The sequence below is a fragment of the Neophocaena asiaeorientalis genome, unplaced genomic scaffold, assembly GCF_003031525.2.
Source record: "Neophocaena asiaeorientalis asiaeorientalis breed wild unplaced genomic scaffold, Neophocaena_asiaeorientalis_V1.1 scaffold703, whole genome shotgun sequence".
In the NCBI taxonomy this organism is placed as follows: Eukaryota; Metazoa; Chordata; class Mammalia; order Artiodactyla; family Phocoenidae; genus Neophocaena; species Neophocaena asiaeorientalis.
The window spans coordinates 3,670,596-3,693,200 of NW_020174434.1; the positions used below are offsets into that span (position 1 = coordinate 3,670,596).

At 47.9% G+C, this 22,605-nt stretch overlaps 1 protein-coding gene across 1 annotated transcript in view; it reads right to left on the bottom strand.

Moving 5' to 3' along the window:
• SNTG2 (syntrophin gamma 2) overlaps positions 1 to 22,605 on the bottom strand; it is a gene marked incomplete at its 5' end in the record, with an annotated part of 196,702 nt that overhangs the window by 114,650 nt on the left and 59,447 nt on the right. The window contains 3 exons of the mRNA XM_024756919.1: positions 1,648 to 1,705; positions 1,793 to 1,849; positions 14,618 to 14,755. Coding sequence (XP_024612687.1) covers positions 1,648 to 1,705; positions 1,793 to 1,849; positions 14,618 to 14,755 — 253 coding nt within the window. The remainder of the gene's footprint in view (positions 1 to 1,647; positions 1,706 to 1,792; positions 1,850 to 14,617; positions 14,756 to 22,605) is intronic.

Below are 22,605 nucleotides of genomic sequence, written 5' to 3' on the forward strand. Positions count from 1 at the left end.
GCAGTAGGGACCCCAGTTCTGTCACCTCCCCTGAGCGCTCTGTCTCCCAGGAGAAACCCTGAGTCGGTGGGTTGCTGGTTGCAGTGGGATGGTTATCAGGTTACCAGTGCCATGTGCGCCCGCCTCCTGTGCATGGCCCAGCTTCCCGAAGCCCAGGCTCCCGCACGCTACGGTCCCTCCTGACACCGACGTGCGTGGCAGCTCGGCCAGGGGGCTCCCTGCCTGTAAGGTACACATCCTGAGCCAGACCCTGAACATACGAACTAAGTTACACCAAGCCCAGGTCCCTGAAAGCTCACAGTCCACTAAGCATTTAATGCAAGAGTTTCGGGTGTAGAAGAAGCCCACAGTGAAGAAAGGAAGACATCAGTGGGAAACACCTTAACTCTGGCCGCAGCAGATGGAGAGGAGCCCAGAGGGAGGGGGAGGGCCTGCTGGCCAGCCTGGCCCCAGGCAGGACGTGGTGATGGAGACAAGGGGCCAGGAGACGCAGGGGGCGATGGGGACCCGCTCTGGGGACTCGCTGGGTCTGAGCTGCTCGAGATGCGTCCCAGACGCTGCAGAGTCTCCGTTTCAGAAGAGAGAGTCGTATCCGCACGACTGGACTCTGCTGAGGCGGCCGGGAGCCCAGTGTGCTCCCCAGCCCACAGAGAAGGTGCAGCCTGTCACCTGTCACCGTGTGCGGCCTCCTCGGCCTGTTCACACCTCTGCAGAGAAGGTGGACGCGCTTCCTGAGCTGAGCGTGAAATCCTTTTCGCGCGGCCTCCTCGGCCTGTTCACACCTCTGCAGAGAAGGTAGCCGCGCTTCCTGAGCTGAGCGTGAAGTCCTTTTCTGATTTTAATCTTATTCCCTTTCTTTTCTGAAACTTATATTCATATCCACAAATTTAAAACTTTACTTATAAAAAAGAACTGAGAATGCTCACAGGATTACAGGAGCAGAAGCAGATTTGAGCAAATCCTTCCTTCAAGTATTAATCAGCCAGCCAGGTGGTTACGGTCTCGCAGAAATGATTAAACACTCCGGGTTCAGTGCCGAATTGATTCGTTCTCCCCGTAGACCCTCACTCTAAACGCAGGGACCTCTGAGCTCCTGCAAGCTTTTCGACTGCACAACTTCAGTGCTTGATGGTACAACTGTTGCACTTGGTTTGTACAACATTCCACTTGCCCATTACAAGAAGGAATCCCATCCCCACTCTCACTTCTACACACACTGATCTGCTCCCAAAGCCATCGATTCACTGTGTCAGCGATTAACGAGCTACCGTCAGCACCGCAGAGGCCTCTCGCTCACGGCTGTGATGCCATTTTACACGAGAAACCTCACCACCACCGACTCTGTGCACACTGCATCCCCCCAGTGCTTTGTCTTTCCTGAGAAACCAGAGCTCAAACCACTGCCGTGTCCGTGTCTCCTGGGGATGACTTGACACCACGCTGCGAGTCAGTATCTCTCTTAAGGGCTCACGGGATCAGGGGAAACGAAAAAGGGCCGCCTGGCACCAGGGATGGGAGAGCGGACAGGTACAAAATAAGACGGCAGGCAGATAACCAAGCAACACACACAGCTGCTATCTTCTCATTTAAGACAGCGCACTGCCGTCCAGACTGCTGCCATGCTCACAGTCACTCAGCGGCTTTCACCTGCGTGGTCTTTGAGTATCTTCGATATGACGACCGGGACTCCGTGCTCCACGCCGCCCTGCAAGACAGGAAGCAGGAGCGCAGTCAAGATCAGCGCGGGGACCTTCATGGAAAAGTGCGTCGAGGAACATCCAGTGGCTCATACCTTTATGCTCAGGCCCAAGCCGCCCACGGGCTGTCTGCGAAGCGTAACAGTTCTGTGCTTTAAGAAATTTAGAAAACAAACCCAGTTTAGGTTAAAATGCACAATCAGAAAGTGAATGCAAAACGTATATATAACTTCTTAATTAAAACTTTAGTGACTGTTTATACTTCCAAAGGGACGTTGCTTAGTTACTACGGTGATGGCACCACTTCAAATCTCCGATCTGCAGTATTACACGGAAACAAAGATACTGATAAGAACAGACCCTATTAGGTGCATTCTTTACACAAAATTCCTGCAAAGCTGGGGTCATCTTACCCCCATTTCGTCCGAGGAAGTGAGGCCCCTGAGGGAAATACCGGCCCTGGTTTCCCAGGTAACAGACGGTGAGGCTGCAGACGTACACACTCAGCTCTGTTTCTAAAATCTGTCTTTCCACTAATCCCAAAACGGGCTCCCTTTGCTCCACACTTCTCTGTACAGTTCAATCGCTTTTAGTCCACTTGTTAAGTAATCAGTGTTAACTCATGAACGATCGATTATCTCACGTCCTGACCTTGTTTAAAGGTGTCGCTGCTGATGAGAAGCCAAGATCCACGCTGCCCCTGTGGTCTGACGGGCTGGTCAGGGTCTCCATCTCTTACATGCTCAATCATGTAACGTATTTTATTTTGGTCTCAACTGACTATTTGATAGTTGTGAAGCTGAGAGGGCGTGAGTAGGGCGGCCTGGGGTTAGATGAAGGGGTGTAGGAAGTGTGTTTACCTCCAAAAGGTACTATCGGAATAAAACAGGGACATGCGTTGCTGTGATTATTAAGGTAAAACTAAGCGCTTTTAGACTCAATGACTCTAAAGCCTGTGTGTTTGCAAAGCAACAGCAGAGAGTGAGTCAGGGGTCCGGGAAGAGCCGGGGGTCCTGCCCGAGCCTGGGAGGTCCTGCCCGAGCCTGGGCCCCGCTCACCACCAGTGAGAAGAGACGCGGAAACTGTAGAGCCACTTGTAATCTTATTACAAGTTTTTATTTGTATTGTTTTATTTATATTTATATTATTTTTATTTATTATTTTAGTATTTAAAATCCACTTGTAATTTAATTCTCAGGAGCGGATACATTATAAGCTTAAAGTAAAGAAACCAAAAATTAGAGCAGATAAAACTATTTTAAAGTGTAAACGTGGAACACATTTTATAATTCTGAGCTCTTTCGCACATGTAACATTTTGAACTGATGAAATACTTATATAATCATACATGGAAAAAGAGCTATAATTCGGGACTTTGGCATCAGAAGAATCGTTTTGCCTTTTCCCTGGTCCTGGGCTGGACTCCCAGTGAGACACTGGAGACCAGCAGGTGACACTCGTGTGACAGGGACACCAGGTGACATCGAGACCACGTTCCAGGAATACTCCTGTCACCTACACAGAGGCAAAGCACAGCCGATACGGTGGGCGGAGGGGGGAACTCTGGGTCCAGCTGTGCCCAAAGTGGGCACAAGGAAGTTCCCGTGTGTGACGTAGTCACACTGATGCTTCCAAGGGAAACTTCCTGAGCATCAGAAGATGAGAAAGTTGGATTACCAACCAGGAATCTCTACGGTATTTCTCAAAACATTCGATAATGTTTTTCATTTTAGCCATTAATATAAGCATCTGAACCTCACTGAGGGCAAATATTGGTGAAAATATATTTTGAGAAGGAGTAAGTTGGTTTCTGCCTCAACTGACCTCACCAAAAAAATGCCCTTTCCAATCCATCATTTTATTCATGTTCTCGATCTTGGGCAGACAATGTAAAGGAAATGTCAGGAAATGGCCACAACTGTGGCACAGTGCGTGAATGCACACCAGCGATCTGTTCTCATATGCCTAACTGGTGAGGACAGGAAATTATGCCATAAAGCTCTTCTGTGTGCTGCTTATTCCGGCCAAGCCAGAACGCTGCTTATCCAAATATCTGCTCTATGCAACCTGCTGAGATGTCCTTTCTGCGCACACGTGGTCCCGGCATCTAAAGCTCGGCAAAGCTGAGTTTCTACACGCTTCTGAGTTTCCTACACAGGAAGTTGCTGTGAACCGAACTGTGTCCCCCAGATCCCTATGCTGTGTCCCCCAGATCCCACCTGCTGACTGTATCTGGAGATCGGGCCTTTCAGAGGCTTAACCTAAGATTAAATGAGGCCACGGAGGGGCTGGTCCTACAGGAAGAGCAAGCGCCCCCCCGAGCCCTCTCTACACACAAAGGACAAGGCAAGAGGACAGACGTCTGGCAGAGGGCATCCAGAAACCTGGCCAGAGCCTGGCCCGCCCCTTGACCTTGGGCTTCTGGCCTCCAGACAGTGAGAAAAAGGAACGTCTGTTGTTCAAGCTCCACCCCCACCCCCACCCCCGTCTACCCCCTCGTCTGCGGTATGTTGTCAGGGCGGCCTGAATTGACAAGACAGAGGCCAAGCAAGAGAATCATGGGAAGGAATGTTGCAAACCGTCGAGTTTCATAAAAACACCGGGATGTTGAGTCTCTTCTATGAAAAGTTGTTCTTCCTTATCTTTTAAAACCCCTCATTCAAGCATCACAGAATCTAATATTTTAAAGTTGGGAGAAGAGGCTCAGCTAATCCATGCTCTCTTCAATGAAGATTACATAAGTACCGATATTAAGGTTCTAAAAGAGTGGAACAGTATCACATACAAGCACCTTATTTTTCAAAACACAATTTGTAAAAATTAGTGGATGGTGAAAACTAAATAGGAAACAAAAGTTCTGCAGCTTTTAACTGAAACCTTTTACGGCACAGCCCAAAGTCACTCTTCCTTCTGCGTCCTGACACTCACGGCCTCACAGCCAAGCCAGGGCTCATCCTTTTGACTTAAGGTCCGGCGTAGAATGCTCCATCGTGGTTCTGTCAGCGATCCAGACAGAATTAATGTTATCAAAGGCATCTTCTAATTAAACCAAACGGCCATTCTTCAGTTAGTTTACTCAGTACACACTCTGCAGGATCAACTGCCCAAAAGATCGGGAACCAGATATGACCCAACGAGAGGCTCAGTTATAAGAGGACACAGTGTGGGAGGGGCCTCCGCTCCCTTCAGACGCGTCTTCCCTGTGATCCGGGCTCTTCCGCCAGCTCGAGGGTCCGGAGCACAGCAGACTGACTGATGTGACCTCTGGAGGATGAGCTGTGGAACCTAAATAACCATCCAACCGATTCTCTTCAGCTCAGTCCCGCGCTTCTTTCTTCAGCAACGTAAGAGGTAAGGTCCTTCAGCAAATGTTCTTCTGCACTTTATCATTTGACCCCCAGCTATGTTTGACGGTCATTCACGTCTGCATGCTGGAGCTGCCATCACTGTAGCAAGACTCCACTGCGCCCATGTTATCTTCTGCCTGCAAACATTTTGAGACAATTCTTACCTATTATAGGAGAAAGCGCCTTGGGGATACTGAAAGTTGGATTCCCTACTCTGTCTTGCTCTAGAATACTGATCTTCAGGTACTGCTGCAGCATATGTACGATCTGGCCACACGTTTTTACTCAGGCATTTAAAGTGCGGACTTAACACTAACTTCAAATTTGTCACAGCTGTTAACAGATGTTCAGACTGACTGTTGCGGTCTCCAGAAAGATGGGTTTCAGACAGCGGTTAAAATAAAAGTTGCCTTTGCGGGACTGTGCCAGCCGGCCAGATACCCTCTCCCCAGCCTGGGCTTTCTTCACTCAAGAACCTCCCATCAGTGGAGGACTCCAAGTGCGGCCTCTGCGCCCCTCCCCGGGGGGCTCCCACCTGCACCCCATCGGGACCACCTGAGCCACACCTGCTGCTCAAGGAGGAAAGGCGAGAGCAGCTGGGAAAACAGTGACAGAGGCATGAGCCCGAGTTTCCATGACATAATTGAAGGGCCTGAAAGAGCAATTTTTAAAATTAGCAACTTAGGGCAAGAATTTTCTGAAGTATTTTCTTTCTCACACACAAACACAAACACTTTTTTAAAAATTATTTTTTTTTCCAGAAAATAAAGTGTTACTGGACTTTGATGTTGAGGAGGGTTTCAGAGGAGGGGTGTCAGACCCCAGGGGCCTCCGTCCACAGGGCTGGGATTCTCCAGGGAGCAAACACCTGGAAGGTGTCTTTCAGGACAGGGCCGTGGCCTCTCTCCACTCTTTTTAAACCGTCCACTCAAGCGAAATTCCCTCAATCTGTGAAGAGTCTGGATTTGCCACTTGAAATGAGTAAATTATTCTTCCACGGATTGTGGTAAGTATTCCAAAACAATGATAGTTATTTGAAAACTCTCGTGCATATTCGTTCAATTCGGTAACGGCCTCAAATCCGCCTTAGGAGGACTTAAAAATCAATATACCAGACTCGGAGTTTCCAAAAATGTACCACAATCCCTAGAATTTAAAAATACCGAAACCCCCTACAGTAGTCCGGCCTCGGGAGGAGTTGCCAGACACTACGTGTGATCTTTCAGGCCTGACCACGGCAGTGACGGGGGAGCGGCCCTCCACACCCCGGACCCGCGCACCGACGGCGCCCCGAGGCCGGGCTCCTACACGACCGCGACTCTGCACGCCCTGCCCCACACGTCCGCGGGGGCCCTTCGTCTGAGGCCTCGGCCAGGCCTTGCTGCGGCGGAGGGAGCCCGGAGATGCTCCACCCGGGCTGGGCCAGCACCCAGGACCCTCCCACCCCAAACACCCCCGGGACCCATGAAACACAGGAACTTTCTGCTCAGGGCTCCGGTGGGCAGGGACCCTCCCAGAGCCACCCGGCATCGGAAGCCATGGGGGGCGCCCCCCCCACCCCCGCCGCCAGCTCTGCCTGCGCCATCACAGCAAGTGATACAGGCTCAGCCTTCACTGTCCGCTCGTTGCCCTGACTGGTATTCTGAGCCCTGGCATCCGATTGGCCAGCTCCTCTGAGCTCGGCTGGTTACTATTCGCACGAAGCTGAGCGGCAGCTGAGCAGACGTTGCACGGTCATCTTCCTGTTCATCCCTCAAAACCTCAACACAGAGAGTTCACCGCACTGGGGTCAAAGATGGCTTCTGGAAGAATGTATGCGTTATTGGGAAGTAAGTTACCTGAGATCAAAATATTGGCCGAATTTACAACACAGACTCTTCTTGGGGGCTTGAACCCAAACAAGAATGTGCAAGACAGGCATCAGTCAGCTCTGGGTTATTCACAGGGGAGTCTGCAGTCACCACAGGGATGAAGTAACCATCCACAGGTACCACGTCGCCATAGCATCACGGGTGAGTTTAAATAGCACGGTATTTGCAAGTGAAGGAACAATGTCATTCCACTCGTATAAATTTGAAAAGCACCATTTGGCTGTGGAAAGTCCACGTAAAGTAAGAATGAAAATTTAAATGGAACAGTGTATACGAGTATCAGTATGGCGGGGCTTCAGAGGTATCTGCACATTTCATTTCTTTGAAAAAAGTGGAGAGATTTAAAGCAAATATGTTGGTATATGGTAAATATGGATGATAATTACATGGGGTTCTGCGTATTACTTTTCAACTTTTTCTATGTTGAAAAATTACATAATTAAAGGAAAGAATAATAAAAATGTTTAGATTATGCAAAATACATGGCTATTATGATTTTAGTTATTCAAAGTTTCATTGAATGACATTTTCGCGTTTCATTTCCTTACACAGTGGCTGTGTGCCCACAAGCACAGACAAACATGTATAAATTATTATTTTACCCTTCAACGAAGTCGCGGTATAAACCTTTATAACGAATTCGCCCCATCCATTCCGTAGTTCCAGGTCTCACATTTTTAAAGCCAGAACCACCCTACTGCGGTGGAATGGACTACGTGGCGAATTGTCAGCGTATTAATGGGCAAACGCATGGCGCCGAGGGCCAGGGCCCGGGAGAATCCCACAAGCCAGGAGTCAGCCACTGTCCTGGCGGCAGGAGGGAAGTCCTGGCTACTGGCTGACACCTGCACTTCGGTGCTTGGAGGCGTTGCCCACCCTCCTCCTGAGGGCACGACTTTGGCAGCGCTGGCTAAACTCCGCGGCTCCCACTCCCTCACCCGGAGGGCTCACAGGTCGCTTCTCAGGACGGACCTGCACTCTCCAGGGCTCCTTCTGTGTCTTGGATCTGTTTCCACACAAGGGCACCCTCTCTCACCACCCAGCCCTCAGCTATGGAAAGGATTCTTCTGGAAATGACCCTCCCGAGCAAAAAGGCGGCCTTTCCACGACACACGGATTTCAAACAGGAACGAATCGCTAACGCCAGCACGTGCAGAGGGCTAGTCAGTGATTTCCATGAGCAGGATTGCTTCCAACTAAAAGTAAGTCAGTCAATCGCAAGAATATATATATAGAGAGAGATTTCCTCTGGGGCAAAAACGGTACTAATAATGAGTGAATCATTCATATTAAGTTTTTCATACAGGCCCACCCCAAAGATCGTATATAATTCTTCAACTAGGGGGTTAATCATCGAAAAATGAAAGCTCAGAAGGTGGTTTTGTCTTTGGTATCCTAGTTTATAGGAACGATCGCCAATCCTTCTTATGTGGTGTTTCACTTTGCAAGTAGGAGTATCTGCCCGGCATCGATGAACTGGCTGGAGCAATGGCCTAGGGGTCCAGTGACCTGCATCTCACAGACCTAACTGGGGCTCGCTCCTCCCCGGCAGGATAATGCAGGAACCTTCTGGACCAGGAACTCACTAAGACCCAGGAGGCAGCACTTAGAGACCCAGAGCCAGTTTACAGTGTGAATATACACGTAGAAACCAATTCTCAGAAACTAAAAGAAAATGGATTTTCAGCTGAGGTCCTGGAAAAATGGAAAAAATTAAACTAATGAATGTTTGTCAGTAAACAGATATCAAGAACAGGGAAATATATAAAGCTGAGGAAATGTATCCAATGAGTTCAGAGGAGTGTTTTGTTACTAGGTCACTGGTACTTTGGCTGAATGACAAAACGCCTGATGGGAAATCAATAATTACTAGTGTAAGAAAATACAATACTGTAATAAAGATTAAATTCAAAGAAAGAAATTAAATTCAATTAATTCAATTCAAATTAAAGAATTCAAAAAAAAATTTAATTAAACACTAAAACAGATAGAGGTGGTACCTACTCCTGATTTATGGACCCAAAGAATAGGAAGCAAAAGCGGACTACAGAAAGGGTATCAGTTTAAGTGGATAAAAGCAGTAATAAGGCATTTATTGTACAACAAAAAGCAATTATCGAATTGTGTGTATTGTACGCCATGTACAGAAGCTTTCAGAAACGGCCACTACTTTGGCAGTGTCATGAGAACAAATTCATCTGTCTCAGGAAGTTTAATCCAAGTTTAGTTCTTTATCAATACACTAAATACACCAAAATAGCAATTTGCTGATACTCTTCACAGGATCTGTTACGTAAGCCATAAACCTAATTTTTGAAAATGCTTTTAACAGGCTCCGTGGACCGTCAGGATGTACTGGACAATCTGCAGACGCCTCTCGCGGGCTCAGGACCACGTGGCCACCAATCAGTGCATCACCTGTGCTCAGCGATCTTCACGAACGTGATCGGAAGTGCATCTACTTCTGCTCAAACGCCACTTGCCCACACAGGTGCAAAGATGCAAGTGGGAAACCAAGGAGGCAGCAAGCCAGCTCCTGGGTGGGAGGGTGCACACAGCCCCAGAGAGCGGCAGGGCCAGCTCACAGACATCTGCAAACGCCCACGTGTCCACAGCACAAGGGCCACGACCCAATGTGTGTCCACAGGGGACAAGCGAGTGGAAGGCCGTGAGGTCAGGTCAGGGCCAGCGTACACAGTGCCTGGAACACAGAGCAAAACGTTTCCGGGCCCGATTCTGATTTCTACAATCAGTTCGCAGGTTCGTGATATTAGCCAGACAGACCCATGAAGAAGACCGAACACCAACAGGACACACACGCTTCTGGAAAGAGACCAGAGCAGACACCGCCAGCTCTGTGCGAGGCCCCTGATCGCAAACCAGAGGAGCAGGGGACAGAAAAGGAGAGCAGGCCTCCGCCTCTCGGAATCTGTTGGGGTCCCAGACCCCAGATCCAGGTCCTTCACCAACTAGGGACTCGTGGGGCGTCTGGTCCCGACTCCCCTCCCCCCATCTTCTCCCTGCGTCTCCACGCGTCCACCCACCAGCTCCCTTGCTGCCCACGGGGCCTCCACACCACTCATCTATGTGTTCCAGCTCTTGATGTTTCATCCCGGAGATTTCTTCAGATCTACTTCACAGCTCGGACGCTTCGTTTCTTATTTAACTGATACGTTGAAATTCCGATTTCACTGACCATTTGTGGCTGGGCTCGCGTCGGCTGGCTCCCTTTTTACAACCCTCCTTCCTTTGTCCGACTGTTAGAGCCTCCCGTTTAGTCTTCATCTGTAATGAACGTGCACCTTGCATGCAATGCACCTGACCCTCTCAGAACCCCAAGTCTCCACAGGCCCATCTCTGCGTCTCTGGTTCACGGTGGTTTTCCTCCCTGTGGCTTCATCCCCGCAGGTCCCCGTGAACCCGGAGCTGGGAGTCGTCTCAGACCTGAAAGTGTGTTCCTCCAGAAGGGACCTGCATCTTCCTTCCGCGTGGACCTGGGGACCCGCACACCTGACACCACCTCGAACTTCGTTTCAGCTTGAGGTTCTTCATGCCACATGGGACGTGTAAACTCCAGCACAAGACCCAAGTCAGCGGAGGTCGGGGAGGAGTCCTCAGGGGACAATTGTCTGGTTTTGGCCCTCTTCCTTCTGAAGCCAATCCCAGCCAGGCAAGAACTCTTACTGCCCCTTCTGTGGGAAGGACTTGGTTTCCAAGTTCACACTCTAAACCTGTGACCTGGGGCTTTCTTCCTCCAGGTGGGGCTTAGGAGAGTCCGGTCTGTCCCCTCCTCTGGCTCTGGCCCAGGCTGCCTCCTGATGTCCACTCTGACGGCCGTACCCAGCTCTCGTGGGGTGGCAAACCCAGTCCAGCTCACACTGTGTGAACGGCCGCCCAGCATTTTCAGGGCTCAGTGATGCCTGTGCTGCCCTGGGCTGTCTGCACGGCTCTGCGTTACCCTGAGAATTTACCAGGCAGCATCCCTGGACTGCACGTTATAGCTAAGATGCTGCCTAATTCTGTAATTAACTTTGTGAACTCAGACCAACAACGTCCTCTTCCTGAATCTTAATTTCCCAAACAGTAAAATGAGGGTATGGAACTCTCCAGAATACCTTCCAACCATAAATGTGCCATGACTTAAAGGGCCAAATGCAACACAGAGATCTTCTAAATTTTTTTCTTTACATGTAACTCCCTCACTATACTCAAACCACAAATGTAAACTTACAGTTTAGAAAAATAAAGTATGTCAAAAATAAAGCAATCTAGACAGAAACTCGGAAATGTGAGAACAAGCCAGTTCTTTCATAGTGCAAAGCACACACTCTCTTTAGGAGATAATTAGAAAACCCGGAGATTCTAAGCATTCAAAGTGCCACGGTGATCTGAACGGATAGGAATATAAGCGAAATATGAAGTCACCGACTCTAAAGTCTGATAATGAATCAGCAGATTCGAGAATCTATTGGTTTTTATTAAAGAATAAATTGAGTTTCCTCTCCCTCTTTCCTGATAAGAGTAACATCCATTCTTAACTGATATCATGCTTATTTTCTCAGCAGTTTCAAGAAAACAAAATACAAGTCTACTCCTTAATGCTGACTTCTCAAACAATCAAGAATATAAGCGCAGGGGCTTCCCTGGTGGTGCAGTGGTCGAGAATCTGCCTGCCAATGCGGGGGACACAGGTTCGAGCCCTGGTCTGGGAAGATCCCACATGCTGCGGAGCAACTAGGCCCGTGAGCCACGACTACTGAGTCTGCGCGTCTGGAGCCTGTGCTCCGCAACAAGAGAGGCCGCGATAGTGAGAGGCCCGCGCACTGCGATGAAGAGGGGCCCCGCTTGCCGCAACTAGAGAAAGCCCTCATACAGACATGAAGACCCAACACAGCCCAAAATAAATAATTAAATAATTAAAAAAAAAAAAAAAAAAAGAATATAAGTGCAACCCAAGGTGTAAAGTTCTTAGGTTTTGAGAGAACCAAATTCCCTCCAGGCTCACATTCTGAGTAAGTGTTGGATAACAAAGTGTGTTGAGTTTGAAGCAAGCATATACCTCCCACTGAGAATAGAGCTTGAAATGTAAGAATCGACCATCAGTATTATTTTCTATTAAGAAAACTGATCTTGAAAATCAAAGCACCGGTGTGAGCCGTCCACACAACAGTGAAGTGCCTGTTCTAAGGCACTAACTGGGCCTTGGGGTCCCAGCGACAAGCCAGGTACTGCCTGACTTTACCATCTGTAAATGTGTGTTGAACTGAATCTGATGATACATTTTTCATCTCCTGGGATCCCAGGGACTCAAGGTTTGGCGAGATGTAAAATTCACACTCATTTCTGCTGCTGATCGGCTGAGGAATCATCACGATTACATCTTCCTTTCCTGCCCCTCAGCATATTTTCAGTGGAAAATAACCGTTCTCCACCAGGTTCTCTGGCGGAGGTTAACGTGGAAACAGTCAACGATATGAATATAAGAGAATCGCTATGGTCCGACCCCCTTAGAGGTGTCCTGGTTCTGTACCAACAGCCGTGGCCTTTGTTAAGAGTCGTCTTTCTCATTCTCTAAACACACGATAAACTCCCATGTCCAGGTTAGCTTTATTTTTATAATCATCTGAAGAACACAGGGTTTCAGCTGTTCCTCAGAGTAATGGGATTGAACCCAATGTGATTCTGTATCTGGGGTGGAGTAGACACTCTGATCTCAGTAGCTGAGTATGTTCTTCTAGGTACAAAAATGTCCTCAGAATCTCCCTCCCAATTATCCAGCCCAGACAGGCATGTTTACTCAAGGAGATACTCCCTCCTTTCCTACAAAGGAGGGCTTCCTAAGGAATCAGCAGAGACCAGTAGGGACGGAGCTGGCAGAGACCGGGAACAAATCCACGTGACCCACCCTCTAACTTAGAGCAGGGAGTTCTAATATCGAGCTTTAGGCGCCAATAAATCACTTGAAATTGTAAACATAAATTTATAGGTCTGAACACTCACCCATTTTTCTTATGAAGGAGCCGATAATTTTCATCAAGAACATAACCTTGGGCAGAGAATCCAACGCTGAATTCTAAAAAGTGTAATTTATTTTTCCTGGACAATACAGCACAGAAACATTACCTGCTTTTACTGTAACTTGTCTGCGATTTTCTGTAGGGTACAAATTCACTATTAAGAAGGGTGACACTTAAGTGTTTACAGAACGCCCCTGCTTCCCCCTCTCCCCACCATCCCCCGTCCCGTGTGATATTTAGAACGCGTGGAGGGAAATTAGCTCAGGGAAGGTCAGTGACGGGGCCAGAGAAGGTAAGCACAAGACTCCTCTATCTGTTCTAGAGAGATCAGACTGGGGGCCAGCAGGAGCCTTAGCAAGAGCCGGCGCCGGGGTGGGGCTCTGCAGGTTGGGATGCAGGATCCGGGCCTGAGGTTCCAGGGAGGAGCCCTGGGAAGGACGGTGTCCTCTCTCTCGCCCTCCTCGTGTGGCTCCACCGCCCTGGACCCAAAGGGGTGCCCTCGATCAAGGCCGGCGGCCAGAATGGGTGCAGCAGGCGGGCGACGGGGCGTGGAGGGTGGCCTTGGGCTCCAGGACAGAAGGAAGAGGATGCCATCCAGGTGGAGACATGAGTGCTGAGGGTCATAAAGTGCTGTGTGTGTGTGGACACAGAGGCAAGGTCACCTGACGTCAGGGAACCCTGATGAGGACACGTTGACTGCAGGACTGCGGATGGACCTGTTTACGTCATCTCCAACATAAAGGTCGTGAGGACCCAGAAACCCACACAAATAAGGGTCTCCAGAGCCTCCAGAAGAGCCAGCCGTGACCTGCGGATGGAAGAGCTTCAGGGATCTTCCAAAAATACACGGAGGGAACCTCCTTTCCTCTACATGGTTTCCTGCTCATCATTTTCATAGCTAATGGGAAGGTCTATTCAAAGGAAAGAGTAATGACTGATGTTGATAATTTCTCTATATAGTCATATATGCGGATATGTAACACAAAATGCACATGTATATCCACAGCCATTTAAGTCCACTGGAAGGAAAATAGGAAATTTCAAGTATAATATATTGTATACACATATACATCATTTGCAATAGTCCCAAGTTAAACTTGGGGATAAAACTTGCAAAAGCATTTTTCCCTCATCTTTATTCAATATTCTAACACATCTAATACATAAGTTTCTTACCCTTTAGAAAATTTCACTTGTAATTGACTGAAGCTGAGAAGGACCAAGCTTTACGTGAAAATCCCTACTTGTATCCACAGAGGCAGGGACCAGGCTGATACTGAAAAACACCTGCTGTATCTTTCATTGCCTGTCGTTCTAGATGGGAACCCTCAAGTTATTATTCTTTCAGGAATTAGATTATCTGTCAAGTCATGTCTTTCTAGTTTCCAATGAGAATATGTCCAATCTCATGCTGTGGTGTCTGGGGATATTTTTAATATAAAGCTGCTCAAGGAAAATACATTAATGAAGAAATTAAGAAAGTCAGGGAGAGTGTAAACAATACAAACTTGAAAAGATGCTTTGCTTTGCAATAATGGGGACGTTTAGATACGGCTGAGGACCTTGTCAGGCCACGTCCTGCAGGACCACTCTTAGGGGGCTTTCGTCCGGGGAGACCTCTGGGCTGATCTACGAGACACGCTCTGAGACAAACCCCTGGGGCCTGCAGACGCAGAAGCACTTACATTTGCACTGTGACTGCTGCCACTAACACAGATGACATCTTGTTTTTGAATTGTCAGTACCTCTTTCGTTAGCTTCAGGCGAATGTCATAGGCGTGTCCAGACCCTTCATCGTGCAACAAGGCAGTCCCGGTTTTAGTCTGAAACAAAACAGAGACGAAGAGGGTGTGAGGACGGGAGAGCACGGACCCTGACAAAACACGCCTGCCCCTGTTCACAACCTCCTGAAACACGCCTGTGTATTTATCTCATACCCATGCATCTGACTAGGATTTGATTAACTTAGCACAAGATAATGGCATTTTTAATATTTCTTCCTGAATAGTTTTTATAGGATTTGTATAAAACATGTTTTTAGCAGGTGGAGAACGATGAGTCAGAAAGGCACCTTCGGATAAATCAGAAGTCACCTCGTCCGCGTGAAGTCATCGACCCACCCCCGACTGAGCGGCGCCCGGTCACACAGGTGGGCACGGGTCCCAGGCGAGCGCTCGGACGGCCCTCCCGTCCCTCTTGTGCCTGCACAGGGCTCCGGCCAACACGGCCTCGGACACAGCCCTGCAGCCAGGAGCGGGGGAGGAGGGGCGAGATGCGGGGAAAGGCCGCAGGGGTCGGGTCCTCAGGCCAGGACCAGACGGCCCCAGGGCTCACTGGAGTGAGGGTGCGACCAGGTGCGGCCTCTCCCCCTGCCGTCCAAGCAGGCACACATGCACACACGCACACGTAACACGCAGAGGCACGCAGCATACGTGTCAGTGTGCTGTGATTGCTCAGGGCAGGACGATGAGGTTTGGCTCACACAGACAAGCCCTCAGTTGTGAGCTCAGGAACCCTGAACTCAAAGTAAAACCAAAGGCTGATAAAAAAAAAAAAAGACTAAGAGGCAGTGTCTGCAAGGAGGCGTTTTATTCCTACTGCGGGGTCAGAGGTCATCATGCATCCTTTTATCGAACAAGCTTTAATCCAGCAGGACGTGGCGTCTCTGTGGGAACAGGAGGTTCGCCGGCTCCCGAGTCACGGATGCACCCACGAACACGCTTGTGGGGTTGACCTCACGGAACAGCCGTTCCCTGGGGGCCTTGGCCACGTGGAGTCGGTGGGGACACTCAGGAGAGGACCCGGGGTGGCTGCTGGTGGGGCCAGGGCTGGAGGGAGCCAGCACCCAAGGGAACCCGAGACCAGGGCAGCCCCGCAGTGAGACGGCTGATCCTTGCGTGTCGTTCAGAGGGAGAACTGTTTCGGGTTCACATCAAAGAGGCGCAACTTCGACCCATTTCTATCGATGTGTAAAGCACACGCTCACGTACAGTGTTCACTTCCAGCTAATTCATCACCGACCAACCCACGTTTCTCCCAGTCTGTTGTCTTGGGGACGAAACCCCCTCCACCCGGCCCACGAGGAGAACAAAGGAAGGGTGGCAGAGCTTTAACAAGTTAAACACAGTATTTAAACTGTGTTAGACATTTAAAGAGTCAGCTACTGAAAGCAAAGGGATTCAGTAGAGAACTAAGTCGAGTCATCTGTTGCCTTAAGGTGCCATCTGACCCCGTGACGCTGCCCGAAGTAAAGCCAACTGCTGCTCAAACTGTTGAAAAATAGTCAGGAACGTGACCAAGCTGGAGAGCATTCAGCATTCCACTCAAAACCACAATCTTCTTCTCATCACTTTCTTCTAGAAAATCACTCCTCTTCTGTCAAATGACGAGTGCGCCAGAGCTGAAGATCCCCGTAATATAAACGTAACAGCCCCCTTCCCGGGATCCCAGCACCGCCGTCCTCAGGGGACCCGCCCAGAGGCGCAGAGGCAGGAACAGAAGACGGACCGCCGAGCCAGGTTCTTCCCTCGCACCAGACGCGGTCAGCAGGTCCCCGCTTTACAGAACTGAACACACTGTCTTGACACTTCTCGGAAATAAAACAACTTCTTTAAACTACATGTTGGTCTTTGCCATTCAAAAGCCAAAAAAATTAAGAACAAAACTATACCCAAAAGCAAAAACGTTAAGAACAAACCTAAACTCCCCTCAAATGCAGAACAAAACGAACACCTGCCGTGCGGGGCCCCCGCCTCAGTGAGTGGTGAGCCCTCGCTGTGTCCTTGTCCTGCGGCGGCCCCCGTGCCCCGCCCTCCTCACCCGCACGGTGAGTCCAGAGGCCCATCCCGCAGCCCCTGCCTACGAAACGTCCAGAGACCACGCTGCGCTCAGTACCTGGGCTGCCGCCCTCCCCACTGCAGCCCTGCCCGACCCAGGCTGACCCCGTCAGACCACCGTCCACACAGGCCACCCATCCTCTGGACACGGCCTCCCAGAAGCGCGGGGCCGCTCGCTGCCTGAAGAGTCTCTCCCTCTGGCCCGGGTCCCTGTCCCAGCCCGGCGGTGGCCCCCAGCCTGGCCCAGGATCTGGTCCTCGGCTCCTGCGTCCCCTGGTCCCTCCGAGTCCCACGCGGCCCCTCTCGTCACCTGTAGGTCTTGGCTGAGACGGGCCTTGTGGACAGACCTCCCCACCACCCACAGGGCCCTAACCCCTGCCCCCGGCTTCGTCTTCTCCCTTCAGCCCACGGGACTGTGGGCCTCGTGCCGGAGCCAGGCATCCCGGCCTCACTGCCGGGTTCCCAACTCTCACGTCAGAAGCCGTCGGCCAGGGGCACAGGGCATGCTCTGTAAACAAGTGAAGTAGGAAGGCCGCCCTCTTCCCACAAATGAATCTTCACATCCACGCAATTCCAATAACAATCCATGAAGACGACTGTGAAACTTACCAGGATAAACTAAAGTTACATTTTGTGAAATAAGACTGGTGCTGTGGGAAGTAACTGATCCATAAAACATTAAGCCCACCACATACTGTGGTGCTAAACGGCCGGATGCAAGAGGCAAAGGAAGGCTCCAGAAAGTTTGATTACATCATTGGAAATAGTTCATAATATATTCTGCTTTTGTCGCCTCACCACATGGCTTGCGGGATCTTAGTTCCCCGACCAGGGATTGGACCCAGGCCCTCGGCAGTGGGAGTGCTGCATCCGAACCACCGGGCCGCCACGGAACCCCCAAATACCCTGAGACTGTTGCCTAGTGATCTCGACTACCGCAAACATGGCTCTCATACCTTGTGTCAGAAACACTCCCAGAGAGATCAACCCTTGTAAAAACACAGAAAAACAAAAGTTCTTGAAGAAAATATCAGCGTGTGTGTGGAAAAACTACCAGGTTAGCTTAACTCAAAAGCCAGAAATTCTTGAGAAAAAGATTCATGGAATTCACTACATGGAAATATAAAATTTTGTATGACAAGAACTCCATATACAAAAATATAGGCATATTGTAGACCCGAGGTTAACAGGAAGATTCTTACAACCGAAGACGGACAAGTGAACATCCTATAAAAACTGAGTCAAAGACATGAAAAGGAATTCCCAAAAGAAGGAATAAAATGAACAATACATTTGAAAAGAGATGCCAGCTCACCAGTAACCCAAAGACTCACAGTTACTCAACAATGATTTATGATTTTTTTTTTTTTTTTTTTTTTTTTGCTGTACGCGGGCCTCTCACTGCTGTGGCCTCTCCCGTTGCGGAGCACAGGCTCCGGACGCGCAGGCTCAGCGGCCACGGCTCACGGGCCCAGCCGCTCCGCGGCATGTGGGATTTTCCCGGACCGGGGCACGAACCCGTGTCCCCTGCATCGGCAGGCGGACTCCCAACCACTGCACCACCAGCGAAGCCCTGATTTATGATTTTTAAACTATTTGATAGGCAAACATTTAAAAAGAACAGCAGTACCTAGTGTGGACGGGACCTGGAGGAGCAGCTGGCCCACGTGTGGCTGGTGCAGGCGCCACCTGCCTCCAGGAAAGGGTCCGGGAATAACGAGGGCGTCTGTCATGCCTGATCTGGAATCGGGTGTCTCTGCCTCCAGGAATCCACCCACAGGCGCAGCCAGGCAGCCGCCCTGGGAGTTATGCGAACCACTGTTCCCCACTCTCTTCACGGTTAGAGTGTGTTACCCTTTAATGTGACACTAAGCGTGAGCCTAACAGACTTAACACACCTGATGTACTTAGAATATCAGTTCTGTATCTCTTGGCAAGGAAAGTGTCCACAGATATCAATTCTCGAAGAGCAAAAGAGCACGCAGCACCTAAGATACAAAAAATTAAGTTTGTACATAAATATAAATGTAAAGAAATGCATGGAGAAAATTTAGAATGACAGAATTTCAAAAAACAAATACTAGCAAACAGAATCCAACAGCACATTAAAGGATCATACACCATGATCAAGTTGGGTTTATCCCAGGGATGCAAGGATTCTTCAACATACACAAATCAATCAATGTGATACACCATTTTAACAAGTTGAAGGATAAAAACCATATGATCATCTCAATAGATGCAGAGAAAGCTTGCGACAAAGTCAACACCCATTTATGATAAAAACCCTCCAGAAAGTAGGCATAGAGGGAACTTACCTCAACATAATAAAGGCCATATATGACAAACCCACAGCCAACATCATTCTCAATGCTGAAAAACTGAAACCATTTCCACTAAGATCAGGAACAAGACAAGGTTGCCCACTCTCAACACTATTATTCAACATAGTTTTGTAAGTTTTAGCCACAGCAATCAGAGAAGAAGAAGAAATAAAAGGAATCCAAATTGGAAAAGAAGTAAAACCGTCACTGTTTGCAGATGACATGATACTATACTATGTGATACTATCCTACATGATACTATAGAGACTCCTAAAGATGCTATCAGAAAACTACTAGAGCTAATCAATGAATTTGGTAAAGTTGCAGGATACAAAATTAATGCACAGAAATCTCTTGCACTCCTATACACTAGTGATGAAAAACCTAAAAGAAAAATTAAGGAAACACTCCCATTTACCATTGCAACAAAAAGAATAAAGTACCTAGGAAAGGGTTCATGCCCCAGTCCGGGAGGATCCCTCCTGCCGTGGAGTGGCTGGGCCCGTGAGCCATGGCCGCTGAGCCTGTGCGTCCGGAGCGTCCTTAAAAGACTAAAAACAGAACTACCATATGACCCAGCCATCTCACTACCGGGCATATACCTTGAGAAAACCATAATTCAAAAAGAGTCATGTACCACAACGTTCAAGAAACTAATACCATTGTAAAGCAATTATACTCCAATAAAGATGTTAAAAAACAAAGGAGAAAGAAAGAAACAAACAAAAAACCAACATTTTATGTAAACGTCCACAATTCTCATATACGTCTACGCATCACCTATTACGGATGGTTTAATCTGGCCACTCTTACACTCGCTGCTAAAATGGCTTGCCCTTCATATGAGTGGAGGTGGCAAGAAGCAGTCTGCTCGCTAATTTTAAAAAAATCATAAAAACTAAACTTAAGTATTTTATAGCTTTTTAATTTACTTATACAACCAAGAACACCCCTCTCAAATCACTCCGTGATGTATGTGTTAGGAGTGTGGCAAAGCTGAAGGTTTCCAGGAGAACCACACAAAACAGAGGCCTGTTCTGTAACAGAACACAGTGGACAACCTCTCACCCACCAGGTGCTCATGGCTATTCTACCAAAGAGCATTGTACACAAGTAGTCTTAATGCATTTTCCTTGTTTATACAGAAATAAGCATATTTTCTTCACTGAATTGTTGACAGATGAATTAAAGAATGAATATCAAGTGCAAAAATAAAGACAAAGAGCTATGAAAACACACGGAGGAGGGAGACAGTCTATCTGTATCCCTTAGCAGTTTATTCACGGCGAGAAAGACAGGGATGGATTTTTAATTTAGTCCAGTTTTTAGCAATACATACCTAAGGGCATTATAAGTAGTACTTTGTTATAAAGAATTCTAAACTTCTAATATCGTCTCTTTGATCTTGGTTTACTGGGTCTAACGCATATGAGAGATCATACAAAATATTCCCTGAAAGGCTGTAGACATTCTATACACGGTACAACTGAAACTGTGAGGTTTATGTACTTTTGAGCAATTACTTTTGCAATATGTAAAAAAGGAAAAGATCCTGTAGAGAAGTGCAGTGACGTCATAGAAAAAGCATCAGAGGACATAAAAATTAATTCCAGTTCTGTCACATGCTGGCCATACACATTTGGACCATCCACCTTCCTCCTCTGAGCCGCCGTTTCCTGATGGGTAAAATTAGATCATTCCAACTTCCCTGGGTGATAGAAAGAGTCAATGAGACATTACCTGTGGAAGTTTCTAATAGCCTGTCTCAAACCAGCAGAAGGTGAATGCAATCCAGGGGTTTTCCGGGTAGGTTATCTTTTCACACTATTTACGTATCAGTAAAAATGAAGCCACTTTCAGTACCAGAAAGAAAAAGTCGACTTCGTTAGCCCTGCAGCACTTCACACAAGATGAAAGGATAAAGGCATCAGTGGGCAGAGAGCCAGGAAGCGCCATGGCGCCAGGAAAATCCACAGCCAAGATTTTAGAAAGAAAAGGGGGGAAAGAGGGGTGGGATGAACTGGGAGACTGGGATTGACATGTATACACTAATACGGATAAAATAGATAACTGATGAGAACCTGCTGTATAGCACACGGAACTCCACTTCGCTGTACAGAAGAAACTAACACAACATTGTAAAACAACTATACCCCAATTAAATAAAAAGCAAATGTCCCCAAAGAGTTCAGATACGGAGGGAAAAAATGACAATCAGGCAATATTCCACTAAAAATACATCAAAACAACTACTGCTTGCCTCTTAGGGGTAAAGAAAAACAGGACCTTAATGCATTCATTTTATACCAACCAACAGAAAAGAAAGCTTTACACTGGAGAAACACGTAATATTCTGCCCATAAAAGCAAGAGTTTGAAGTTTAAAAAGACACAAACGACATCCCCAGGAAAGCTGGGTCACGTGCTGAGACTTGCTGTGGAGGACGCCCCAGGCAGCTCACCACCATGAGGTCATGTCCTCACCACCCGAGCAGTGCCTTGGACAGGCGGGAGTTGGCTTACAAATGCACACACACAAGCTACATCTGTAGCTTTAATCGGAAATGCTCACCTGACCTGTTTTTCTTGGCTACGTGACCTTCTGTAAGTTATCACTCCTCTCTGGCCATCAGTTTTGGCATCTATATTGGGAGATAAGTGAACCCTTATGGTCCATTCTGCATGTAACATGTGATTCCATGATTATTTTATTCATTTTGATTTAAAAGGACATTATCTTTGACCCACATGGCAATGCAACAATGAATTAAATAAGATACATACATAAAAGTGATTCAGGGGCTTCCCTGGTGACGCAGTGGTTAAGAATCTGCCTGCCAATACAGGGGACACGGGTTCGAGCCCTGGTCTGGGAAGATCCCACATGCCACGGAGAAACTAAGCCCGTGAGCCACAACTACTGAGCCTGAGCGTCTGGAGCCCGTGCTCCGCAACGGGAGAGGCCATGACAGTGAGAGGCCTGCGCACCGCGATGAAGAGTGGCCCCCGCTCGCCACCACTGGAGAAAGCCCTCGCACAGAAACGAAGACCCAACACAGCCAAAAATAAATAAATAAATTTATATTAAAAAAAAGTGATTCAAAGACTTCAAAGTACAATAAAAATTAAAGGGATACACTGTCAACATTGCTTCTGTTAGGACATTCTTGCTGAAGCTAGACTTAATTTAAGCAGTACCTGTTATAATAATTATTTAAGTTCTGCTAAATCAGGATTTGAGCTGCTTTAAATTCACACTGCACTTACTCTTGAAAAATGTTTCCTAAGAAAGTTATAATGTAAAATTGTAGGGGTGTGTTTGGCATTTTATATATACAGTAACCTTTAAATTTTTTAGGGATGTTTACAGGTTAAAGGCAGTTAATTACAAAATAGAGACACTCCTAAAATCTCTTCATTTAACCACCCCTTCCAAGTTCCCAGGGGGAACAGACTTAACTTAGTATATTTTGGCCAAAAAAGAAATGTCAGGAGAAAAAAAAAAAAAACCCAT